The sequence below is a fragment of the Siphateles boraxobius genome, unplaced genomic scaffold (genome assembly GCF_051911475.1).
Source record: "Siphateles boraxobius isolate OS27281-9 unplaced genomic scaffold, OSU_SipBor_1 65, whole genome shotgun sequence".
NCBI classification, from domain to species: Eukaryota; Metazoa; Chordata; class Actinopteri; order Cypriniformes; family Leuciscidae; genus Siphateles; species Siphateles boraxobius.
Window position 1 is genome coordinate 11235912 of NW_027509192.1, and position 27002 is coordinate 11262913.

General features: G+C 40.0%; 1 protein-coding gene across 3 annotated transcripts; it reads left to right on the plus strand.

Moving 5' to 3' along the window:
• The first annotated feature begins 987 nt into the window (after nt 1-987).
• Nucleotides 988-27002, plus strand: nptna (neuroplastin a). 3 transcript variants are annotated; one of them, XR_013196660.1, is made up of 9 exons: nt 997-1287; nt 5469-5816; nt 7341-7515; nt 8683-8777; nt 14279-14412; nt 15328-15615; nt 24618-24639; nt 24841-24916; nt 26076-27002. XR_013196660.1 is itself a non-coding variant. In XM_077210958.1 (9 exons), the coding sequence occupies exons 1-8, from the start codon at nt 1215-1217 to the stop codon at nt 24899-24901; spliced, it is 1182 nt and encodes a 393-aa protein (XP_077067073.1). In that variant the 5' UTR covers nt 997-1214; the 3' UTR covers nt 24902-24916; nt 26076-27002. The 3 variants fall into 3 exon arrangements, 2 of the variants coding, with proteins under 2 accessions (XP_077067074.1, XP_077067073.1); XM_077210958.1 differs by having other exon boundaries at nt 15328-15601; XM_077210959.1 differs by lacking the exon at nt 5469-5816 and having other exon boundaries at nt 988-1287; nt 15328-15601.

The window sequence follows — 27002 nt, forward strand, 5'->3', positions numbered from 1 at the left end:
ATACTTCACTATATATCACTATTCCTTCCACAAACCATCACATTTCTTTACTTTTTATTCTTGTAGTCTATTACATGTGAGTGTTTTTTGTTGCGTTTAATGGAGGCCTATTTTAAACTTTGATTCATCTTGTACCCTTCCACTCTTGTGTTATTTCCAATACATTTTACAGTGCCAGAGAGATTCAGATTAAAACTCAGGTTGGTATATTATGTACATTTATAGTCCAGTTAGAAACTGTAATATATTATATGCGTTGCCAGCACTCTATTCTTACGGTAAATCTCGGGCAACAGTTGCCAGTTGTCACCACCACACTGTAAAAAATTATTTTCATGATTTAACTTTTTATCTTTTGTCAAATCAACTTAGATAATTAATGTAGTTCAGATAACATAATATTTGGAGTTCCTATTTATTAAACCAATGTCCGTCATTGTAGTAGGCTAACTCAATTTATTTTATTTCAATGAACTCAAAATGTTAAGGCAACCAGGTAGGCCTAACTTCAACAATGTACGTACATTAAGTTGCATAACTTACATGAATTAACAATTTTCTTACAAATTGAGCAAATTAATCTTTAATACTAAAATAGGCCTATACAAACAAGACAATTTTCTCAACAAACCCCCTGAATACCTCCATAATGGTTTCAAAAGGGGGGTTTTGCAGTGATGCATTTTGGGTTCCCCAAAGAATCTTTCACTTAACCGTTGGTTACAAGAACCCTTTTTCCTTAGTGAAAGAGCTAAGAATAATCTAAAGACCCCTTTTGTCCGTTGATAATGTTCCATGGATATAAGGTTCTTAATGGAACCATAAAGAACCTTTAAGGGTGTTTATGTGAATTTGATGATCACCTGAAGATTGTGTCCATCTATCTGGGTCAGTTATGTAGGCAGGAGGACAGGACAGGTCTGCTATCGCAGGAATTTAAGAGGACAGCGCCATCGTCTTCACGAGCCTCGTTTTTAAACCGGATGTAAGTGTAGCGGCGGCATCTACTTAACGAGCTGGCGCGCTCGCTATTGCTAGGCGACGGGCTTTTTACGTGACCCGATTCGAGCTCCATCCAGGGTCGCCTCGTCATTGTAGCAGCTCCCTCTCCACACACACACTCACTCACTCACTCACATCCTCCTCGACAGCCCTCTTCTCCCTCTCCTCTGCATCCCTCCACACATATCCCAGGTAGCCAGGCGACCCACAAAATGTCTTACGAGGGGAATCCGTTGGTGATATTATTCGGGGTCTTGATGCTGCATTCGGGCTCCGCTGAGAACGGTAAGGACTTTCATGTGCTCCGTTTAAAGAACCGTTTCATCGCAGATTTTGAAGGCTTTCGTGATAGGGAAACGTTTGCGGCACGTGCAGGTGCAATTTGCCTCGCGCGCACGGGATACGCTCGAGTCTCACCAATCCTCCGCATTGCTTTTGGGAATACTCAAAACTAAATAGCCACTCAGGTTGAGAAAGGTGACATTACTGTGTAGCCTATTATATACTAAAGAAAATGCGTCCTTGTGCGTTTAAATGGCAAAGCTCACTGCATTCCGCATTAAAAGAGCAGTTTATGACTCACATGCTTGAAAGCGGCTCGCCATTCTACTTCATGCTAACAAATAGGTTGACATTTTAATATTTTGGTGACTTGTCCCATAGGGAGCGTCTATTTGTGACTGTGATTATGACTGTCTTAGAAAAGATTCCCTCTCCAGATTTGGATGTGCTTATGGGTCATCGGCTGCTTGTCACTAACCCAAACGCGAACCGATCAGAATGCAGAACTCTGTTTCGCACTTGTGCTTGATTTGCATGCGGCCAATCTAATGACTCAGGAATTATTCTCATGTTCCATCGCAAACCGATCCTTTTGCACGCGAGTTAGCTTGTCAAATATATAAAACGGTAGAGGCAGGTACCCCCTCTTTTAGCACCGGTCCTCTGCAGCGCCGTAAATAGCAGCAATCCATTCTGCTGCATGTTTCTATTTATAGAACCGATGCAGTAGCGGTATGCATGGCTTTAATGCCCGTCCTCCCCGGGCGCGCGGACCCGTTACAGTCTTAACGGAGGAGCACCGCGGTGCATTATGACGTCATGGTCGCGCTCAGTTAATGAGCGGTAACACATCACATGAGCCCTCCGATCTCCTTTCGTCTCCTGGTCATGCATTAGCCTATAGCCGTTAAAATAATGCCTGCACCTTTAACATATAAATGTTATGAATTAATACCTGATAACAGACATCCTGTAGGAAAAATGTGTTAATTAAGCTGAGTTGATGTTATAGGTTATCTGTATCATTGCTTGGTCTCGGTGATTCTCAACTGGATTTGCTTAAGTTTGATATTCATTTGCAACTCATCGTATAACTGTATAAAACATACTGTCATGATTTATTATCACAACATTTTTTCTTTTGACAAATCAACTTGGATCATTTATGTGGTTCAGATAACATAATATTTTGAGTTTCTGTTGATTAAACCAATCTCCTTCATTGAATTGACTCAAATTTTTAATTTCAACAAACTCAAGATTCTAGGGCAACCATGTTACTTACTTTTTTAAGTTAAACCAACAATATTTTTTTTACAGCGTATAGGCCCAACATTATTCAAGTGAACCTTTTAAGTTTTTAGTCTGGATCATATTTTCTTTCGACCTTGCGTGTGTTCTTTTTTTTCTTTTCATGTTGTCGCACAACTTTTAGTTGACCTCTGCCAAATTCGACTAGATCCTAACATACGACAAATGAATGTGTGCCAAAATCCTTGCTATACTGTATGTCAACAACTACGAATGTTTTCTTACATTTATTCATTTAGCTGACGCTTTTATCCAAAGCGACTTACAATTGCTATATATGTCAGAGGTCGCACGCCTCTGGAGCAACTAGGGGTTAAGTGTCCTGCTCAGGAACACATTGGTGTCTCGTAGTGGATTCGAACCCGGGTCTCTCACACCAAAGGCATGTGTCTCATCTACTGCACCATCACCACCCATTCTTAATTTTTAAAGGTAGATAAGCCTATTTATCACAAGTATATAGTTGCGATTTAGAATTTGCCATTAGCATTGTTGCTGTCGGCGAGCTTCTCAGAATCTGGAGAGATCTGGGGCCCATTTTTGGTTGTAGCCCATTGCCTATTTGTGAGGAGCCATAAGCTCAAACCTGACACTTTTCCTTTCGTCTCGCTCACACGCTTTTTATCTCTCGGTACAAATGTGAGCACACACACACACAGACACATTTGATCAAATGGATCATTTTGGCATGGATGTTTTTTTTTCCATTACAGGCATAAGAGCACAACAGCGCTTGATGCCTTCAGGCTAACAAGGTTTTTGCTTCTATTTTTAGTGTGCTTGTTTTTTGTATGCAATACAAGCATACAAGCCCTGTCCACATATACAGTAACTACAAGTCCATTTGCTCCTCAAGCTCAGATGCACTTACATTTATAAAGTCTGTAACAGTTTTCATTCCTTTAAAGGACTTGGTTTAGATGTAAAAATCATATCTGGCCCTGCTTTATTTCTCAGTATACGATTGTTTTATATCACAATCACTTTAAACAGAACCAGCAGGGTAAAATTAATGTTCAGATTAACATGATAAAATGCAACAATCAAGCAGCCTCTCTGCATACATAACCTCAAAGGAAAACTTTCTATTACTTTTTTAAAAATGTGTGCTATTGATATGTTCTTCCTAGCACAAACTGACAGATTTCTTTTTTTTTGCTGTTTATAATGAAAAGCAGAAAGCATTGTTGATTGATCTCTGTCAGTTTTGCTCCTAAATTGCACACAAAAAACACTTACTACACTAAATGACTGATAACACTTTGCGAGTCTTCATATCTTTGAATGCAATCAGTTTAGACAGCAGTTAATGAGGGGATGTTGGGCTTAAAGGCCTATCTGCTCATCTACTGTAGTACGCTTCTATGGAAACCGCCTGTCCATCAGCACACCCACACATGAAGAGTGAGTTTACACAGAAATTGCAAACGGCACCGTTCACGGCTGTGCACTTTGTGTCTTTCTGTGGAAGAAAATCTGCTTTATCTGCATTAAATAAATGCTGTTCTTTTGAATTTTCCAATCATCAAAGAATCCAGAAAAAAATGGATTAAGATTTCCACAAAAATATGAAGCTGCACAACTGATTTCAACATTATTAATAATAATAATAAGAAGAAGAAATGTTTATTGAGCAGCAAATCAGCATATTAGAATGATTTCTGAAGGATGACACTGAAGACTGGAGTGATGATGCTGAAAATTCAGCTTTGCATCACAGGAATACATTGCATTTTATAATATATTCAAATAGAAAATTGATTTTCACAATTTGACATACAATTTACAATTTTAAATTGTAATACTATTTCACAATATTACTGTTTTACTGTATTTTTGATCAAATAAATGCAGCCTTGGTGAGCAGAAGTGACTTATTTTAAAAAGATTAAAAGTCTTACTGACCCCAAACTTTTGAACGGGATACTGTGTATATATATATATATATTTGTTTTTTTAGACAAAATAATATAGAATTATTTATGCCATTTATTTAGATGTCAGCCATACAATGAAAATTACTTATTGGCTTTTCAGCATCGACCAGAAATTAAAGGAATAGTTCACCCAAAAATGAACATTATCCCATAATTTACTCACCCTCAAACCATCCTATGTGTATATTTCTTCTTTCAGCCAAACACAATTGGCGTTATATTGAAAAATATTCTGGCTCTTCCAAGCTTTGTAATGGCATTGAATAATATCTGAGTTTTTGAAGCTCCAAAAAGCGCATCCATCCATCCATCATAAAAGTAATTCATACGGCTCCAAGGGCCTTCTGAAGTGAGGCGATGGGTTTTTGTAAGAAAAATATACATATTTTTAACTTTATAAACTATAATCACTGGCTTCTGGCTTCACTTATGTGGTTTTTGTGCTTTTTAGTGCTTCAAAATCTCAAACACTATTCAATGGCAATACAAAGCTGGGAAGAGCCAGGATATTATTTAATATAACTCTGATTGTGTTTGGATGGGGAAAAAAGTCATATACACCTAGGATGGCTTGATGGTTGAGTAAATTATGGGATCATTTTCATTTTTGGGTGAAGTACTCTTTTAAAATCAGTACTTTGACATGGAAAAAAAGATAAAATATAGATCAGGCCCCTGACCCAGTTTAATTTCCTATAAAGATACACGAGTAAATAACACTGCAGGATCTTTGCACATGGTGACTTTTTTGCATTTTCTCATGGATCAATTGTTAAATGATTAATTTCTCATTGCACTTTTGGTTTGTAATTTGAGTTTAATCTTTTATGTTTTCTTTTTTCCACCCACTGCCCTTTCACTGTGCTTTACCTCCCCCCTCCAATCTCTTTATTTGTCACGTTTTTCCTGTCTTCCCGTCTCTGTGCCGCCCCTCAGCGGGGTTTGTAAAGTCCCCCCTCTCTGAGACTAAGCTGACGGGCGACACCTTTGAGCTGTACTGTGATGTTGTGGGGAAGCCCACACCTGAGATCCAGTGGTGGTACGCCGAGGTGAACAGGGCCGACAACTTCTTCCAGTTGTGGGATGGCGCGCGTAGGCAACGCATGTCCATCAACACCGCGTACGGCCTCAATGGTGTAAGCGTGTTAGCTGTCACTCACGTCACCATCGAGGATTCTGGGATTTATGAGTGCAGAGCCAGTAACGACCCGCGGCGTAACGATTTGCGCCAGAATCCGTTCACTACCTGGATTCGAGCCCAGGCAACAGTTACGGTGTTGCAGAGTGAGTTAACTGTCCCCGCTAGTGGTGTGGCCGAAATAAATCATCCGCCCCTTGATTTTACCTACATTTAGCGTAGTGCCATAGTTAGCATTTGCTTTAGATCTTCCCTTTTCCTCCTCCTTACTCATCCGGACTACAAAACGGTTAGAGCACTATCTTATTAGATCACTAGTAGCTTGTAGCTGCTACATACAGGCAGTGACCTATTTTTGTAGTCAAATGTCCTTGTCCTCCTTATTGAGATACTTCAAGGTTGCTTTCTTTGTGTTGATTATGACAATCAAGGAATCCATGGAATCTGGTAAGGTACAATAGTATTTAACCGATAGGTGATTTTTCAATGACCGATGGCAATACTTACTTTACTATAGGCCTGGATCATATATGATATACAGATTCCAAAAGTCTGAGACCACTATACTTATTTATCCACCTTATTGCTATATATATATAAATTTAATATGTCTGGCTTCTGGTGTCATTCACTTCCAGTTTTTTTTAGCTGTACAAAACAGCTTGTAATGTTGCTTAAATTGCAAACTGGTATTTCTTACCATATTATTTGAATGTCTTAATCATAAATTATGGAAGATTGTTTCAGCCACGGAATAAAAAAAAATTAAAAGGTAATTACAACATTTTATCTCACAATTCAGATTTGTTTTCTTAATTGCGAGTTTACATCTTGCAATTCTGACTTTACAACTCGCAATTGCGAGAAAAAAAGTTAATTTTCACGACAACAGTGGTTTTGGAGCCAGAAAAAATTAGTTTCAAAGTGCAAGTTTTTGAAAACGATACTATTATCATCTCTGTGTAAACTACAAAAACTAAAATCTGTGAAAACGCTGACATCATGCACGTGTGTATAAATGTTCAGTCTACAGGCACCTAGTGTTTCTTTACATGGTGGCATTGCCACCTACTGGCCTGGCATGAATAATACAGCGTTTTTAGTCGTTTTCAAAGATCCGTGTGAACGGGATCGTTTTGACAATGTTGTCCTCTGTACACGGAAAACGTGAAAGAAATCTTTTTCCGTTTTTAATACATTGTTGTTGTGTAAACGTATGTGACACAACTGTGGTCTCAGAATTTTGGACTCCACTGGATAAAGTGATTGAAATAAAGGAAAATGATTTTGTATGATTAAAAATCATATCATAATGTCCATAACCGCTTATTATATAACCTCTTATAGTATGAGAGTTTTTTATAATTTATTTTTTATTGCATGAAATTCATAATTTTCAAAGTGAGCTTTGGATATGATATTCTATAAGAGTCTGATTCACATCTGAGACTGTATTAACCCATTTACACAAAGTAGCATAAAAAAGAGCTGCTTGGAAAAGCTTAGTGATTCCTTTGCTTGATGCTATACTGTATATACAGCTCCATCCCCCATATTTATTTTCCTCTCCCACTCTTCCAGACACACACACATATATATAGATCCCCATCGCCTTCAATCAATGTGATGTAGTATTTCTCTGGCCTTGACCGACACATCTGCATTTTCAGAACCATCAATCGATTCATCGGATCACATGATTCTACCCGTGAGTTACCACATCCCACCAATCACGCTTCAGTGCAACCTTACAGTTTCCCAAAACACTATCCTCGAGAGCTTCTGGATGAAAAATGGGGAGGAGATCTTAGACACAAGGGGCGGAGCCAAGAACACAGAGTACAGGTAGGTGCTGTTATTGGACATTTGTGAGCATTATGATATGAAATTTATAAAATAATAATTAATTCAATTAATTTCATTAATATACTATTATAGTTTTTGTTCATATTTTGAATGAGATTTTGTGTGTATGTAAACAAGTTTTATATATTATAAATAATGTAATTATATATTTAATGTTTATTTATGTGTATATATATATATATATATATATATATATAAATCTTATTCAAAATATTTAAAAAAAAATATAAGTATATATATATAATGTATACAAGTTTTATATATTATAAATAATGTAATTATATATTTCTTAAGTGTATGTACATACATCTATACACAAACACACACACACACACACTGTGTGCATATTGGCATATTTTAATCAAAAGTGTGGGATTATAATTTTTCCAAGTAGTTTCATATGGACGCTAACTATTTTAATGCTTAATAAAATATTTTTTGAGTTTGAGTTCAATTAAATGGTGCTACTTTTTTAATTATGTATATTAAAATAATATTATTAAAAAATATAATAATACTTTTAATTTAAAAATAATAATACTTTTAATTAAACCTCTGAAGATTTCAGAATTTTAAAATAGAGGTGATTTTGAAACCTTTTTTATTTAAAAAATATGATTTAATTTAATACTAGATAAACCGAAAAATCTACATTATTTAATAACAGATTATTTAATCAATGCAGTTCATTTAGTGCAGAAACGTTGACTTTAATATCATTCTATGCCACTATCAGATCAAAATATAGCAATATAGGTTTCTAGGTGTTAAAAACGTAGTCATTTGCATTACCCGAGTTGGCCTTTGTTTTGTAAATGCATTATCTCAGTGACTCTCAAGCCTTGGCTCACTGTCTGTTGATGCTGCAGCCTGCACTGCTCTGCAATGGTCTAAATCCTGAGCAAGGCCTTTCTCTCTTCCAACACGTGTTGCTAATCTCTCTGCCTGACTCCTAATCTAATCAGACTAACCGTATAGGCACACTAGTACAGCTAACAGTTAATCTGCATTTGTGTTTTCTCTACATGTGGGTGTGTTATTTATTCTGATTGCTTATTATTACTCCAACGTGCTGAATACTGCACTATTTGAATGGTACTAAAACAGTATATTTTATAAGTGAAAAGTGTTTTATCTTTTACACAGAATTAATAAACCAAGGCCAGATGATGCGGGCGAGTATATGTGCGTGTACACATTTGATTTGGCCCCCCAAGCTAATGCCACCATTGAGGTAAAAGGTAAGATGCGCTCAAAATACCCCACATTTCTCGAAATGTCAAAAGAAATATAGAAATTGAATGGTCAGCGGTTTCTTTCTAGTATCACAGCGAGTTTGATTTTCAGATGGTTTGTCAACATTTTGAACTTGTGTTTCCATCTCCTCCACACACTAACAAAGGCCATGACAGCATGATTGTGAGCTTGGTTAGTTGAGTGGGAAAGACATCCAGGTTTTTGTTCACTAGGCAGGTGAATGTGAATACATTGTTTGCAATCTTAATAATAAGTATTATTTGATTGTATAATTAGCAATATCTGAATAGTATTATTAACAATGATAATAATACAAATAAGTAAATCATTTTTAATATTTGGATAATAATAAAAACAACAACATATTTAGTAGTATTTTGTAATAATAATAATAAAAATACAATTATAATGTCAAACTTTTGGCTGAACATGTTATACTAATATAATGAGAAATTATACTAATTTAATGAGAAATACCAAATAGAAGCATTTTAGTTGTATACAGTGTTATTTAAGTGAATGTGATAATATTATAGTTTTTATTAATATTTTCAATCAGTTTTTATTTTTGTATTTTGTTTGTATTCTAATATGAGTTGAAGTATTAGTACTTTTGTTGTGCATTTTAATAGGTTCTGTCTTTTAATATGTCTAGATAGTTTTTATTAATTTTTTGTTATTTTAGTACATCAAGTTAAACTAAAATAAGAAATTTTCCCTTGGCAACTAGCTGAAATAAAATTTAATTTTATCACTGTTAATGCTTATTTTATTTCAATTTTTTTTAATGGTTTTAGTTTTATTATTATGAGAAGTCACAGGTGAAGTGTATTGTTGATCATCTCCTAAGGCGGACACATATTAAGGTCTGGGTAGATAAGATGTGACAAACAATCAGTTCTCATAATCAATGTGTTGGATGCAGGAGAAATGAGCAGGAATAAAGATCTGAGTGACTTTGACAAGGGCCGAATTGTTATGGCAAGTCGACTGGGTCAGAGTATCTCTGAAACGGCAAGGCTTGTGGGTTTCTCCCGGTCAGCAGTGATGAGAATTTACCAACAGTTTCCAAAGAGGGACAAACCACAAACCGACGACAGGGTGTTGGGTGCCAAAGCCTCATCGATGCACGAGGGAAACGGAGGCTATCCCGTCTGGTCCGAGCCAACAGAAGATCTACTTTGTAAATGTTAATGATGATTATGGGATGAATGTGTCACAACACAGTGCATCACACTCTGCTGCGAAGACACAGACCAATCAGAGTGCCTATGATGACCCCTGTCCACCATCGACAGCGGCTACAATGGGCACGCGAGCGTCAGAACTGGACCTTGAAGCAGAGGAAGAAGAACGCCTGGTCAGATGAGTGTCGTTTTCTTTTACATCACTTGGACGGCCGTGTACGTGTGCGCCGTTTACCTGGGGATCTGATGGTACCAGGATGCACTGTGGGAGGACGACAAGCCGGTGGAAGGACAACATTTACATTTGCATTTAGTCATTTAGCAGACGCTTTTATCCAAAGTGACTTACATCTGAGGACTAAAGCAAGCGAGTCATCGTGAAGAGGGAAGAACGACGCAAGAAGTGCTCAAAATACAAAGTTCAGGCATTGCTCAGAGTAGCAAAAGCCAGACAAGGGAAGATTTAAAAGGGAAGGAAAGAAGATTTAAAAGAGAAGATTTTTTTTAATTTTTTTTATTTTATTTTTTATTGTTAAGTACTCACGGAAGAGATGAGTTTTCAGTTGTCTTTTGAATGCTGTCAGGGATTCTGCATTACGGACGAGGGTGGGGAGATCATTCCACCAGCATGGAACCGTGAATGAGAATGTTCTGGAGAGTGTTTTAGTGCCTCGCTGTGATGGCACCACGAGCCGTCGCTCCTTGGCCGATCGTACGCTTCTGGTAGGGACGTAGACTTGTAGTAGGGAGTGAAAGTAGGACGGAGCTGAGTCTGTGGTAGATCTGTAAGTAAGCGTCAAAGCTTTGAATTTGATGCGAGCAGCGAGTGGTAGCCAATGCAGTGAGATGAACAGAGGAGTGACGTGAGCCCTTTTGGGCTCGTTGAAGACAAGGCGGGCTGTAGCATTCTGGATCATTTGTAGAGGTTTAGTAACACATGATGGAAGTCCAGCTAGAACAGCATTGCAGTAATCAAGCCTAGAAATAACCAGGGCCTGGACGAGAAGTTGTGTTGCATGCTCAGTTAGGAAAGGCCTGATCTTCCTGATGTTATAAATTGCAAACCTGCATGATCGAGCTGTCTTTGTAATGTGGTCTATGAAGGTCAGCTGGTCATAAAATATTACTCCAAGATTTCTGACCGACCTTGATGGGGTGATTGAGGATGACTCCAGCTGGATTGGATTGGACAAGCCTCCAATCCAATCGAGGATCTCCACATCACAACCTACAGGACTGTAAGGATTTGCTGCTGACATCAGAAACCACAGGACACCTCCAGGGGTCTTGTAGAGTCCATTCTCCAGCTGGTCGCCACTGTTTTGGCAGCACGTGGAGGACCAACGGCATATTAGGCAGTAGGTCATAATGTTTCAGCTCATTTTTGTATATTATAAAGGGCCAAAGAGGAAATAATTATATGAAATCTGAATTTATATTTAGGAACAGCATGACTTGCTGATCCACCAGCTAGACCAGCACTATACTAGAATAACCCAGCCTGGACAAACATGGAATTCATTCTAATTTATGCCAAATTTCACAGCAGGGTTTATAGATACAAATCTGATATATATATATATATATATATATAATCCTATAGTTTTATGTCTGAGTCTTATATTTATAATTCCTGAATATATAAATATAAATCCTGAATTTTAAATTTATATTCAGGGTTTATATATTCAGATTATATACAATATTTCATGTTTGGCCCCATCATAATATATAGAGCATTTTTGTTTTGTTACTGGGTAATTTCTAATTTCTAATCAGCAGTGGGTGTAAAGCAAAATACCAGTCAGCCCAGATCTCCTTGTGATCATGTGTTTAATAATGGCCTTTAAATCTAACAGGCTGTTTGGTTTGTGTGTTAGAGATCAGCAGCTGGTAAAGTGCCATGCGGTTTAAGCGTGGCCTGGTCACCTCTCTCTGGTTATCCTGCGGTCAGCTCACGGGCACCAGATGGTGGCCTGCATGTCTGAGGGGGTGGAGATGTAAATCTGTCACTCTTTCTCTCTCTGTTTGTCTCTTAACGGAGGCATTTGGTGTCATTAAGACTGAATTAACCTTTAAAAAATCTCCATCTGACTTTTGATTTACATGTAGATGGTTTGCGTATTTGTGGGGGTACTTGGCATGTTATAAATTATATAGCCTTCTTTTGATGCTAATGCTTCAATACTCTGTTGGTTTCAGTGATTAATCCATTGATATTGTGAGTCATCTTATTATGGCCCCATATATTCACAGTATATATTTTTACATTTGTAAAATACAGGTGTTTTTTTGAGATATTATCACATTAGATTTAATATGTCAGTGACAAGAGCATGTATCATTCAAAAGTTTGCGGTCAGTAAGTTTTTTTTAATGTTTTTGACATTCTTTTATTTAATCAAAAATACAGTCAAAACAGTAATATTGTGACATTATTACAGTTGAAATAACTGTTTTCTATTTAAATCAATTTTAAAATGTGATTTATTATGTAAAAGTATTAATTTCTTTCAAAAAATGTCTTAATGACACCAAGCAATCTTTTAAATGTTAGTACAATATTATCTTTATTTTAAACATCTCAAAATTATATTATATTATTAATTAAATTTGGAATGCACAGTATATTGGTAGTATATCAGTAATCATTCATTTGTCTGATAATATTGATTAGATATAGGTCAATTTTGGATATTTAATTGTTCATGCTCAGTTGATTTGCTTACATTTAGATTTCTCGCCATTTAAAGTTCATATTTAAAAAACACTAATAATTGAAATTAATATAAATTTTTCATTCTTCAGCTGTAAGTTATAATGTTATTTGTAACATTTAAAATTGTTTTTTTTGTGTGTTTTATTTTTAATTTGTTTAAACAATATAGTATAGAATTTTTGTCTGACAGTTAATGGTTTTTGGTCACAACATTGTTTCTTGGAAGAATATCAGTGCATCCCTATAGGCTTATTCATTTGTCTTTTGTGCTTTTTAAATAAATCAATGAGATCTTGAGCCAGCACTTCACGTTTAACTTAACAATTCTAGAATTGTAATTGGGAATGAATGCTTCGATAAGTTCACTGCAGCTCGACTGGTCAAGCTTGGCCCACGCTTGCAACACCAAAGTCACAGGATAAATGTCAGCTTGAGTGCATTGTAAATTATTTGGGGAAAATAATTGTCTGCAAAATAAATGGTAACACTTTGTTTCGATGGTTTAGAAATCCTACTAACTGCAAGTAACTTTGCAACTACTGTACATTTCACTCTCATTAGAGTATTAAAAGACTGTCTGCTTAATATCCACGATCTCTTTATTGTGATGCTCTTCAACAGACATTCTACTGGGTAACTTTGCAACCTGATGTCTAGGGATGCACCAATATGATCATTTTGGTCGATACCGATAACTCTTTATATTTGAAAGCCAATAACCGAAATATTGGCCAATAAATCTAAACCCAAAGTTTCACCATTAAAAGCCATGTCCCAAGCACACAATTATAATGTTCTCATTAAAATTGTATAGCCAGAATTGCACTGCATGTTTCATTAACTGTATTTTTCTTTTTTGAAGGGATTCCAATCATATTTCAAGCAATTCAAAACCATCATGGCGAACAATGTGCATTTGAAGTGTCTCAGCTTAAGGAAAATATTATCGGATTTAATATATCGGCCAAATTTTCATATCAGGCCAATAATGATAACATTAAAAATGAACATATATTGTCCGATACCGATATGGTGGCCATGCATCCCTGCTCATGTCAACTACTACAAACCCGAACCCTGACGCATAACCCTAACCTAACATCCAGATCCGCTTGTGTGGCAGCATATCAAATCGCTGTGAACTTAAGTTTTTGGTTGATTCCCATTTGTTCGGGTAATCGGGGTATATTTTCTTAACATTTCCTGATCTGCCACTAGCTTTAGGCCAGGGGTGTCCAATCCTACTCCTGGAGGGCCACTGTCCTGAAGAGTTTAGCTCGAACTTGCCTCAACACTCCAGCCAGGAAGATTCTAGTATGCCTAGTAAGACCTCGATTCGCTGGTTCAGGTGTGTTTAATTGGGGTTGCAGCTGAACTCTGCAGGACAGTGACCCTCCAGGAGCAGGATTGGACACTCCTGCCCTCCTTGTGCTATATTTACCACACAAAATGACATTGCAAATGACGCAAGAATGAACATCCACACAGTGATTGAAGATCACAATGCTTAATAAGGTTTCTGCAATGAAATCTGTTTCGATACTGAAGGACTCACTGTCCTTCTGCTCTCCTCTCATAGCTGCACCAGACATCACGGGGCACAAGCGCAGCGAGAATAAGAATGAGGGTGAGACAGCCGTCCTCTACTGCAAATCTGTGGGTTATCCTTATCCCCTGTGGACCTGGCGTAAACTCGATAGCGGAGCCAATATGGTATGGTCATTTTGACACTAGAGTGAATCTAAAACTGTTTGATAGATTTAAAAGGGTAGTTAAAAAAAAAGACATTTAATTACCCTCATGTCATTTTAACTCTGTAAAACCTGACATATAATAAAATACAAATCGGACAAATCGATTTAAAAAAAAGATGAATCTTTAGGCAAAATCTAAATAAAATGTTTGCATGTGATTTTTGTTGAGTATCATATTTAATGCATTAGGATTTTATGGCTCATATAGTATGATATAGTGAGAATGTGGAGCTCATACTTGAGGAGGAACAAACACATCGATTTTATTCAGAGGCCCAAACTGAGAAAAAATATGCAATTTGGTGCAGATGCTGATATTTGTATGCCCTATATAAGTAAGATGAAATTCTGATGTAATGTAAATCAATGAGATACTTACATAAAATGCATATACATATCAGATGTCACTCTATATAATATGTCCAATAATATGTTTTAGTAAGATATTTAATTGCTTAGTTTTATGATCAAATCTGTGTCATTTGTATTGTGCGGGCGAATGCAATATAATGACGATTGAGACATTTTTACAAATAAAACAAAAGCCAGATGTATCATATTTGATACTCACATTTAAACATGACTTTTCAGCAAACAAGAAAAAGACTAACAATAGACTTTACAAAAATCAGTAAAGATTTCACAGCAAAATACTATGTTGATCATTTTGAGGCCCTCAAAATTTGAATATGATACAGATACCTGTATGAACTATCCCTTTAAATGTAGTTTCTGTTACTTTATTTTTAAGCAGTTATCATTTGATGAAAAAGTATTTTTCCAATCAGAAATACTTTTTGAGCGAATAATCAGTAGCATTCCTTCACCCGTCTTTTTTTACCTCTCCTCATCTGTCACTCCGCCAATCACTCAGGATATCGACAACTCCTCTCGCCGCTTCTTCATCAGCAGCAGGGATGGCTACACCGAGCTGTCCATCATTAACCTCGACCTCACGTCTGACCCCGGAGAGTACGAGTGCAACGCGACCAACACCATCGGCTCCACCTCCATGACATCAGTCCTGCGGGTCAGGAGCTACCTGGCCCCCCTGTGGCCCCTCCTGGGCGTCCTCGCCGAGATTATCATCCTGGTGCTGATCATCGTCATCTACGAGAAGCGCAAGAAGCCCGATGATATGCCTGACGGTGAGTTTAAAAGGGTGGGTTACTGTCTCAATATGAACTACTGATGCTAGGCTGATACTGATTTGAAACATTACTGTCCCAACTACAGTTTGCCTAATATAGTGTGCAAAAAAGTATTTGAACACTTAAGATATGCAGAAATGGGATGAACAAAACATCAAATCAAGATATGTTCAAATTTAAGAGAAAAAAAAATTGGAAAATTTCCATCCCCAAAAATGGTTCTGAAAGTTATTTCTGAGAAAAGATAGAGCAGAATTTGTTTGCAGATGCCACTTGGTTTGGTATTTTATATCTAATCCAGTGACCTTTAATCATTTTTAAGTGTGATTTAAGTGCTCAAATATTTTTTGAGGCCACTATATACCACACAAACAGGAAAAGAATGACGAGTATGTGTGTGTGTGTGTTTGGTCTGCATGGCATCAGACTGAATTATTAAGAGTCCAGGTCAGGAACAGATAACAGTGTTCCATAAACTTGAGTTAAAGGTCTTTTGACGCAATGAGAGAAAACTAAGAAAGAACTGTATACGATGTATTGTAAAGGATGCTTATCTTCCTTTAAATAAATATAATTTGTAAATAAATATTAAATAGACTACTGTTATGCACTTTGGGGTTGCTACAATGTTTAAAAACAGAAAATGTATATTTATGTATAGGTCCGTCAGAAGAATATAGATACCGGTATACATATTACATTGTAAATACTGTAGATATTGACTAAGAAATATTGTCACATTTCTGTATAATATCAAGTTAAAAAAAGGATGCCACTGGAGATAAACTTAAATTGCTGTCCAAAAGTTTGGGGTCAGTGTTTGTTTTTTTTGTTTTTTTTTTAAAGAAATTAATACTTTAATTCAGCAAAGTCACATTAAATATCAAAGTTGTCAGTAAATACATTTCTGTCAGGACCACTATCGTCAAATACGATTGACAATTATCGTACAGTTAGGATTGGCGGTATGGTTCTGTTCTGGGCAAGAATGCGAGCAGCAAACAGAACAGAACCAACATGAATGTATTGCAGATATCATTAATTCATTTTAATGTACTACATAATTAGAGAATTTTCCACAAAAATTACACGTTTTCCACAAAAATATGAAGCAGCACAACTGTTTTCAACATTAATAATAATAATAAATGTTTTTTAGCACCAAATCATCATATTACAATGATTTCTTAAGGGCAATGCGACACTGAAGACTGAAGTTATTATGCTGAAAATTCAGCTTTGCCATCACAAGAATAAATTACATTTTAAAATATATTTATATTTTAGAGCAAATAAATGCAGCCTTGTTGAGCATAAAGTACTTGTTTCAAAAAAGTTGAAACATCATACCAACCCCTTATAACAGTAGTCTAGGTAATATTTATTTACAAATTATATTTATTTACTAATTATATTTTTTTTAAAGGAAGATAAGCATCCTTTACATCGTATAGGCCTACAGTTCTTACCTAATTTTCTCACACTGCGTCACAAGACCTTTAGGCCTAACAATAGGTTACTATCGTAACCCCGGTTCTCTGAAACATCGAGTGGAGAGATCCACCTATGGGAAGGGCATCCGTACCTGACCTCTGCAGAAGCATCCAATTGCACCAAGTCTGGCTAGACAGACAGAAGCGCGCAGCCAATGCCAGGTGAGGCCACACCCCCTCACCTAAGGGCATATAACATCTGGGCGCGCTGCTATTCCTCAGTAAGTATATTCGCTTCTCGTGCAGCAAGCGGGGCAAAGCTGGTGGATCTCTCCACTCGATGTTTCAGAGAACCGGGGTTACGATAGTAACCTATTGTTCTCTTTCATCATCTCGTGTTCGAGATCCACCTATGGGAGAGACATGGACAGCTCCCCGATTGCCCAATACACTCACAGTGAGGTTCTGAAAGCCAGAGAAAGACGGTCACCCCGGGGAGGCGGTGCCTGACACGTCCATTAATCATGAACCTGCAAAGGTGACGCCACACCGACTGCTGTGGACACGCAGGACATGAAGCATGCATGAGACACATACATGAAAGTACCCCCAACCCACCAAGGCACATAAACTAAACCCATAACGGGAAGTAAATGTTTGGTGGCAAGAATGAACATGACCAGCCGGGCCATTCACTCTTATTGGTTTCAACAGGGTACAGGGAAGAGCTAAGAAGACCCAACCCCTAAAACCGAATGTGCTACCGAGGTTCTGGTGACATCCAGCCGGTAGTAACGCACAAAGGTATGAGGAGAAGCCCAACTGGCAGCGGAGCAGATGTCCTGCAGTGACACTCCCCTAAACAAAGCCCAAGAGGCGGCTAAGCCCCTTGTGGAATGAGCTCTGATGCCCCTTGGGGGCTGCACTCCCTTTGCTTCATAAGCCATAGTTATAGCGCCCACAACCCAATGTGAGAGGCGTTGCTTCGATATGGGACTCCCTCTGTGCGGAGGGGCCCATGAAACAAAGAGCTGGTCGCTCTTCCGGAAAGCGCTGGTCCTGGTCATATAAGCCTGTAAAGCACGGACTGGACACAGAGCATTCAGCCTCTGATCCTCCAGAGAGGTAAAAGGTGGAGGGTGAAAAGCGGACAGCTCCAACACCTCCGAAGTGAACGCAGGGAAGCACTTCGGCATGAAGGCCGGGTTAGGCTTAAGGGAAACCTTATCTCCACTGAGGGAGAACTTAGTGCACGAGGGGTGAACCGAGAGTGCATGTAGCTCACTGACACGTTTGGCAGATGCCAAGGCCAAGAGCAAAGCTGTCTTGAAGGACAGCAGCTTAAGGGAAATACTCCCCAGGGGCTCAAAAGGATGTTGAGACAGTGCTTCCAGCACCATGGAGAGGTCCCATTCCGGAACAGTTCTCCTGATGACTGGCAACGAGCGGCGTGCACCCTTCATGAATCTGCGGATTAGAGGGTGCTGCCCGACAGTAGAGCCCTCAAAACCCACATGACAGGCTGAAATCGCAGCCAAATAGACCTTAATGGTGGAAAAAGACCTCCCTTTTTCCATGAGGTCCTGAAGGAAACACAAAATATCAGGAACTGAGCACTGATAAGATGTGAGACCGCGCCCATCGCACCACCCTTCGAACACGTGCCACTTACAGCCATATAAGGACCGTGTAGAGACGGCCCTGGCATTCTGAATAGTGGCGACCACACGCGGCGAAAGCCCAAGTGCGTTCAGGTTCGTCCTCTCACGGGCCAGGCCCAGAGAGCCACCCTGTCCGGGTGGGGGTGGTAAATCTCCCCGTTGGCTTGGGACAATAGATCCGTGCGAACGGGAAGGCGCCACGGCTCGGCGTATAACAGAGGAATTATCTCCGCCAGCCATGGTGCCTTGGGCCACCTGGGTGCTATCAGAATGAGAGACAGGCCCTGCTCTCTCACCCTGGCCAATGAGGGAATTATCAGGCACAGGGGAGGAAAAGCATACAGGAGCACTCTGGGCCATGGGTGGGCCAGTGCGTCTACCCCGAGGGGCGCGTCCATGTCCCTTAGAGAGAAGAACATAGGACAATGGTAGTTTTCGCGCGAGGCGAATAGATCTACGCTCGCCCGTCCGAATCTCATCCATAGCATTTCCACTATCTGAGGGTGAAGACGCCAATCTCCGTAGATTGGGTTTCCCCTTGATAGCAGATCCGCACCTCTGTTCAGAATGCCCGGAACGTGAGTTGCGCGTAACGACAGGAAAACCCGTCTGCTCCACACCAAAAGCTTGTAAGCTAGAGCGTGGAGTTTCGACGAGCGCATGCCGCCCTGACGGTTGATATAAGCCACAGCCGTGGTATTGTCGCACCGTACTAGAACGTGATGTCCCTGCAGGCGAGGCAGAAAATGATTCAGAGCTTTCCAAATGGTTAAAAGCTCTAAATAGTTTATGTGCGCTGAACGTAGTCTGTTTGGCCACAGACCGTTCACCGTTCTGCCCTCCTGGGTGGCACCCCAGCCTGTCAAGGACGCATCTGTCGTCACAACTTTCCGCATCGTAACCGCCCCCAGAGGGGTTCCCCGTGCGTAAAAGTTCTCGCTCTCCCAGTGGCGCAAGGTCGCCGAGCAGGCGCGTGTCACTGTTACCGAGCGGCAAAGGTCGCGAATCGGGCTGAAATGTAGTGACAAGACCCATTTCATGAACGCCCTCATCCTCAGAAGTCCCAATGGCACAACTTGGGTGGATGAAGCCATGAGACCCTGTAGCCTGAGACATGTGCGATATTGCACTTTCGCCCCTTCTCTGAACTGCGTCAGACAGTTCATCAGAGAGCGAACGCGCTCTTGAGAGAGGCGCGCTCGCATGGAGACCGAATTCAACTCCAAGCCCAAGAAAATGACATTCTGACTGGGCGTGAAATTGCTCTTGCTCACATTCACTTGAAACCCGAGCGATGTGATGTGCGCGAGCACACGGTCGGTGTCCTGCAACACCTTCTCCTTTGATTCGGCTATGATGAGCCAATCGTCTATATAAGTCAGGATTCTCAGACCTGATATTCTCAGAGGTGCTAAGCCCGCCTCCGCGCACAGACAGAAAGACCGGGGACTCAAACTGAGTCCAAACGGAAGAACTGTGAATTCGTAACATATGCCCTGGTAGGCGAAACGAAGAAACTTCCTGTGCGGAGGATAGATGTTTATGTGAAAGAAAGCATCTTTCAGATCGACTGATGTGAACCAGTCGTTCTGTTTTATGGCACGGGCGAGTGCGCCTTGTGTCAGCATTCTGAAATTGTATTTCCTCAAATGTTTGTTCAACACTCGAAGGTCCAAGATAGGGCGGAGAGAGCCGCCTTTTTTCGGGACCAGAAAATAACGGGAATAAAAACCCTGGTTCATCAGATTGGGAGGTACCACCAGAATCGCTCCCTTGTTTAAGAGAGATGAAATTTCCTCTTTCAGAATGTGAGAGGCGTTCTCTTCCGTGTGAGAAAAGAGAATGCCGTTGAAATGCGGGGGTTTTACTGCGAATTGCAATCTGTAACCCTGCATTACTGTACGCATCACCCACTCGGGAGCTGAAACGGTTCGCCAAGCCGCTTCGTGACTCGCGAGAGCTCCCGCTCGGGCCAGAGCGGAGCTGTGTGAGACCGACAGGTTTATTTGTGATGCAATGGCGCCATCTAGTGGGTACACTAGAGGCGACATGCAGGGGTTCGGAGGGATTTCCTCTCTCTGCAGTGAGATGAATTCTCTCTGCGGAGAGAGGTTTTCCCGCCGAAACGAATTCATTTGATTCGTATTTTTTTGTGTTTTGTGTGTTTTGTGTTGGGCAAACACTGGGGCCGAAGCCTTTATTGAGAGAGTGAGGGGAACAGAGTGTGGGCAGTGTGGTGTCACTGAGCTTAAACTTTCCCTTACAAAGGGCCCCCTGAACGTGGGGGGAAAACACACATCTCTCGAACACACGAGCTGGGCAGTCTCGTTTACACACGGAGAGCTGACCCATCCGCGGGACCCCCTGGGTTTTTTGGACGGGGGTCCTAGAAGAGGAGGGGAGTCCGAAGGGCTTGCGGCCCGTGAACATGGACTCGAAGCCCCCATCGGCTGAACATCAGGCAGGCCGCTTGCGTTTCGAGTCGGTGGGGTTGGAATTCGCAGGTCTCCCGGCCGCGGCCGCGGCGGGAGCGGGCTTACCCCAGTGCTTGTGTGTAGGTGCTGGGTTATGTTGCCGAGGGGGTGGTTTGTTGCGGGGCTTTTCTCTGCCCTGATGAAACTGTCGTCCCGTGGCCGGTGGGTTAGGCAAACGCACAGGGGGCGCCTGGCGTGGGACTGACTTCCTAGGAAGGCAAAGTTTGAAGGCCTCATCCTCCTTTTTCTTATCGTCACACCGTTGTTGCATCAGTGCGACGGCGGGGCCGAAGAGAGCCCGGCCGGGCTCCACCGGCGCGCCCGCGATGCGCCGTTTCTCACTGTCAGGGAGTCCCGACAGGTTCAGCCAGAGCGCGCGCTCTCCGACCACGGAAAGCGCCATGGAGCGCCCGCAAGCTTGGACGGCCTGCCGAGCGTTACGGAGGACGAGGTCGTTCACCGTTAGGATCTCCTTCCACAGGGTTTCAGAAGGATTTCCCTTTTCCAATTGTTGCCCTAACTCTTCAAGGATCTCCGCCTGGTAGGCGGAGAGGAGCGAAGAAACGTTAAGGGCCCTGACAGCCACGGCCGAGGACTTATAAGCTGCCTGGTGAACGGAGGCAGCAAAACGGTCCATCTTGTTGGGCAAGACCGGCTTGGGGGGAGCGAGCAGCCCGCCCTGAGCGGGGTTAAGGTGCCTGGCGATGGAAGGTTCGACGGTGGGAGGTTCGCCCATACCGTGCGCCGCCATGTCCTTAACCTCGAGTCCCGTGAGACCGTGTTTGAAGTCGAGCGGGTCGCTCCAATAATTTCTCATGTGCTTCGCGCACGCCGGGAGGATGGGGAAGAGTTGTTTCCTCGGGCCGGGAGGGGGTCCCAGCACTTTCCCATCATAAATATCCCTCTCCTGGTCGGTGGCGCTCTGCGGTGCCGGCCATTCGATGTTGAGACGAGCGGCCGCTCGCTCACACACTTCCAGGAGGATGGCTTGAGGCAGAACCGCGTGGGCCGTAGCCTGGGGAACACCAGAGGGCGGGATGGCCTCCTCGTCCTCTGAAACCCCAAGAATGGCCGCATCCTCCTCTTCGCCAGAACCGGGCAGGTCGTGGACGAGAGTGAGGTTGTCCCCGAAGATGTCCTCCTCGGGGAAGGCGGGATTGGGCTGGTCAGCCCAGACGAGAGACGTTGCGCCCCGGGAGGCCCCCGGTAGCGCGTCGTCATCACCGTGTCCCCCGTCCGAGTCAGAAGGGCTGAGCCCGGTGCACTGTGTCACTGCCACCTTAAGACGGCGTTTTAGCAGCTTCCTAGGCAGCAAGAGGCAGAAACTGCAATTCTCCGGGTTTTCAAGGGCTTCCCGAGCGTGCTTAAGACCCAAACAGACCACGCAAAGCTGATGAAGATCCTTAGCTGCGATGAGGGCACCACACGCGGCCGGGCAGGCCCGTGACATGCTATCCCCTGGAGAGGCTGCAGGCTTAGACAGTGACATACCAGCGAAGAAAACGGAGAAATCCGTGGCGGGCAGCCGTGAGGAGAAACGGTGAAAATAGCGAGAGCGTGGGCGGCTCCGAATGCAAAGCAGCAGTAGTTGAAAAATAAACAACTGTCACGTCCGGCGGAGGCTGATCTGGTCGATATGTCCTCCTGAAGACACGAGGTGAGCAGTGTAAAAATCCAACCGAGCTGTGAGATGCAGAGATCGCGAGAAGCGAATGTCAACTGAGGAATAGCAGCGCGCCCAGATGTTATATGCCCTTAGGTGAGGGGGTGTGGCCTCACCTGGCATTGGCTGCGCGCTTCTGTCTGTCTAGCCAGACTTGGTGCAATTGGATGCTTCTGCAGAGGTCAGGTACGGATGCCCTTCCCATAGGTGGATCTCGAACACGAGATGATGAAAGAGAACTCACTTTGTTATCTGATCCTGACCTGGACTCTTAATAATTCAGTCTGATGCCATTCAGCCCAAACACACACACACACACACACATACTCTTCATTCTTTTCCTGTAGGGCACCGCGATGTTAGGTCATCTGGACACTAATCTGATATTCAAGAGAAATGTGACTCTGCGGTGTATCGGTAGGTAGTGGGCAGTGAATTATTGATGCGCGTGGAAGTGTAGTCCCACGCCACTTTAGTGATCACCTACAGTGCATTGCGAGGGGGGAAAAAACCGTCAAGTTTTGCTTCAAGCCAGTAAATTATTAAACTTTATATAAAACGGCCAACTTTTACGTTTAAAGCCTGCTTAAAGCAAATGATTTAGCTTTCGGGTCTAATTTTATTCGTTATTTAATAAGTATCAGTCGATATTTTCAAACAAACTGGACAGCTAACGTCTTCAGATATTGTAAGTGACGTTGAATGGGATTTTGCCTGTCCAGCATCGCCACCTAGTGGTTTCCTAGTGGTGTATTGATTTCATCGCCATGGACAAATAGCCCAGAAACAACCAATTTATGCGTTCTTTCGTTTGATAAAAGTGTGTTTAATATTGTTATTAAATTGTTCGTGGATGTGGGTGGGCACATATGTAGGCTACAAATACAATATAAGGTGTATAAATTCAGTATTCAGTTCCTTATTTGGTCATGTTTTGTGCAAGTGTTGTAGTCATTTGTGAATCACTGCAGCTTTAATTTAGCAAATTAAATCACACTTTTGGAGTTTAATATGAGAGAACATACCTGTCATCAAGAATTTACAACGTTAACTCATTTCTTTCTCCCTGAATGGCTCAACCTAAAACACTGGTAAGTGACAGACCTGCATGCAGCTTGAGTGAACCTATACCAGCATTGCACATATTCACTGTCGCTCTATACTTTGGTTTGTATATGTCTTGTTTGAATTAGACTGAAATGGGTTTTTATTTTGCCTTCATTATGAGAATGATGTATGTTACTGTTTAACCTTCAAATGACCTTCGTTTATCTGTACATCCTCTTCACTGAAGTCTCTTCAAATGTATTCATGTTGACATGTGCATGAGATTTTACTTCATTTTCACCTTTCAATTATCATCTTTTAGAAAAGCTATTATACATATATATATATATTATACGATATAACATTGTATATATAATATTACATAAATTAAAGAAATATGATGCATGAATGTAACATCAAGTTTTATTCATTTTAGAGCTATTTAAGTGATATGGAAGTAGTGGAATATAGGTTTGTTTGCATGGTTGTATATCTTCTCTTGTACTGCGAGGCAGTTAATTACTCACACCAGTGCTTTAGAAGTGCAGTTTTGTTCTGTGAAATTCTACTGCGCAACAATAACTTAAATATTGAAAGACAATATAGCGTTGAGTTGTAGTTTGTAACTACTTACTTCAGCCGGTTTATGGAATTCATTCAATATTGTGAATACTGTGCCAGCTGGAAGCATTGCTGCCTCAAACTAAAATTGTCTTTGTTTTGCTTCCCATTCAGATGACGAACCAGCAGGGCCAATGTAAGTATCAGATTAACATTTAAATAAAAATTGATGCTACTGTCCTGGATAAGTGATGACAGCATATGTGTAATTTACACAGAATGTGAAGTGTATAAAGAAACATCGAATTAAGGAAATGTAATTATATACTGGTGTAACTTCATTTTGGATTGTCATATGGCACTCACACTGACTCATCTTTATGATCTCACCTTCAAGGAAAACTAATTCCACCAACAACCACAAAGATAAAAACCTACGTCAGAGAAATACAAATTGATTTGATCATTACAAGGTCAGTATTCAGTTACACTGAGCATTTTCATATCAGCTGAACTCTAAACAATGTTAGAAACTGTGGTTATAGTAGTAAAAAGAGTTTGCTTGATTTTCATATGTATATATATATATATATATATATATATTAGTGCTGTCAAATCGATTAATCGCTATTAATAGCATCTAACTTAAACGTTTTTGTTTATATAACGTGTGTATATACAGTATATATATATATATAGCCTATTTTTGTGTGTGTGTATATATACATATACACATAGGATATATATATATATATATATATGCAAACATATATGGTACACACACACACATATATATATATATACATATATACATTTTATATAAATAAAAGCTTTTATTTTAGATGCGATTAATTGTATGTATATATATATATATGCAAACATATATGGTACACATATACATATATATATATATATATATATATATATATACACATATATACATTTTATATAAATAAAAGCTTTTATTTTAGATTAATTGTATGTATGTATATATATATATATATATATATATATGCAAACATAAATGGTACACACACACACACACATATATATATATACATATATACATTTTATATAAATAAAAGCTTTTATTTTAGATTAATTGTATGTGTATATATATATATATATATATATATATATATATATATATATATATATATATATATATATACCGGTATATAACATAAAAGTTTTTTTAATGTATATATATATATATATCCACCAAATCCAGCGACTGACCAATCAGAATCAAGTAAATGCTTTACTTATCATGGACTTTTAGTTTGTTTTCATTCACATCATGTGTTCTTTTGTTTGATTTACCCACCACTCCTTTGTTTCTATGACTACAGTTATTAGTTCATTCTGTTCAGGTGCAAGTCATTGATGATCTTGTTTGAGTCACTAAAAGTTTCTTCCCTCACAGTCATTCAGTGTTCGGTCTACGTTACATTTAGTGTGTGTTGCCCTGCCTACCTGTCTGAGTATTATTTGTATAATCCTCATTAAAACTTCATATTGGAACTTTATTCTTCATCTTCGTCTGCCTTCCAGCAACCACCCGTGACAGTAACTCTTCTGAAAACCCCACATTATTAACCAAACTTTTTCACTTCTGTTTCTTGATTACAGATAAAGACATTCACATCATGACCATATGAACATTACTCACGAACGGTTCAGCGCATTGGTAAACAAATGAAAGGTGGAGGAGTTAAATGGAAGACTGGAATGAATGAGCACCCGAGGCATGCCTTATAAATCTGGTGTGAGGAGGACGTGTGAACAGAACGGAACCTGATTCTGAACATTTTCTTGCATGATTGTGTTGCGTTTTCTTTAGAATCTCTTTCATTCGAGTCAACTTTTTTCCATGTCAGGCAAAAGTTCAAAAATAATAATTGCATGCAAGATATTCTACTGTTTGATACAGGCGTTTTTTTTCTCCATTTGTGTATTTATGAAGAATGACTTCTGTTCAAGCAAGCCTTTATCTTATCGCAAATATGCCACCATGATTCTGGTATGACCGTTTTTGTACAGATTATCATGTTACGGTATGGTGGCATACGATTCTATCAATCAATCGTATCAATTAAGGGCTTTGCAAAGTCTCCTGCAATGTTTAATTTGTACATGTATTATACATCGATGTATGAAATCACTTGAAATATCTATAGATATCTGAATGTTCTTCATACTGATGCACTTATCTCTTCAAATAATATTCTCGCAAACCAGTGACTTCATTTTATACTTATGTACCTTATCTTCTCTGATTGCTTTTTATGTATGCATAGTATACAGCATGGCTTTTATTCTATGCAATATCTATACATTTTTAGCTTTTGGTTGTGTATAATTAAGCTTTAATATTATAAGTTAGCAGAGTGCACTGTTTAGACCATGAAAAACAATCCACATTTTAATACGTCACTGCATGAGCTCCTTGCGCATATAAAAGGTCTACTAATTCAGAATGTGAAGAGAAATTAATATCATCTCAATTGACCAAGGCATATAACGTAATTTTTAACAATTAAAATATCCAAAGTCAAA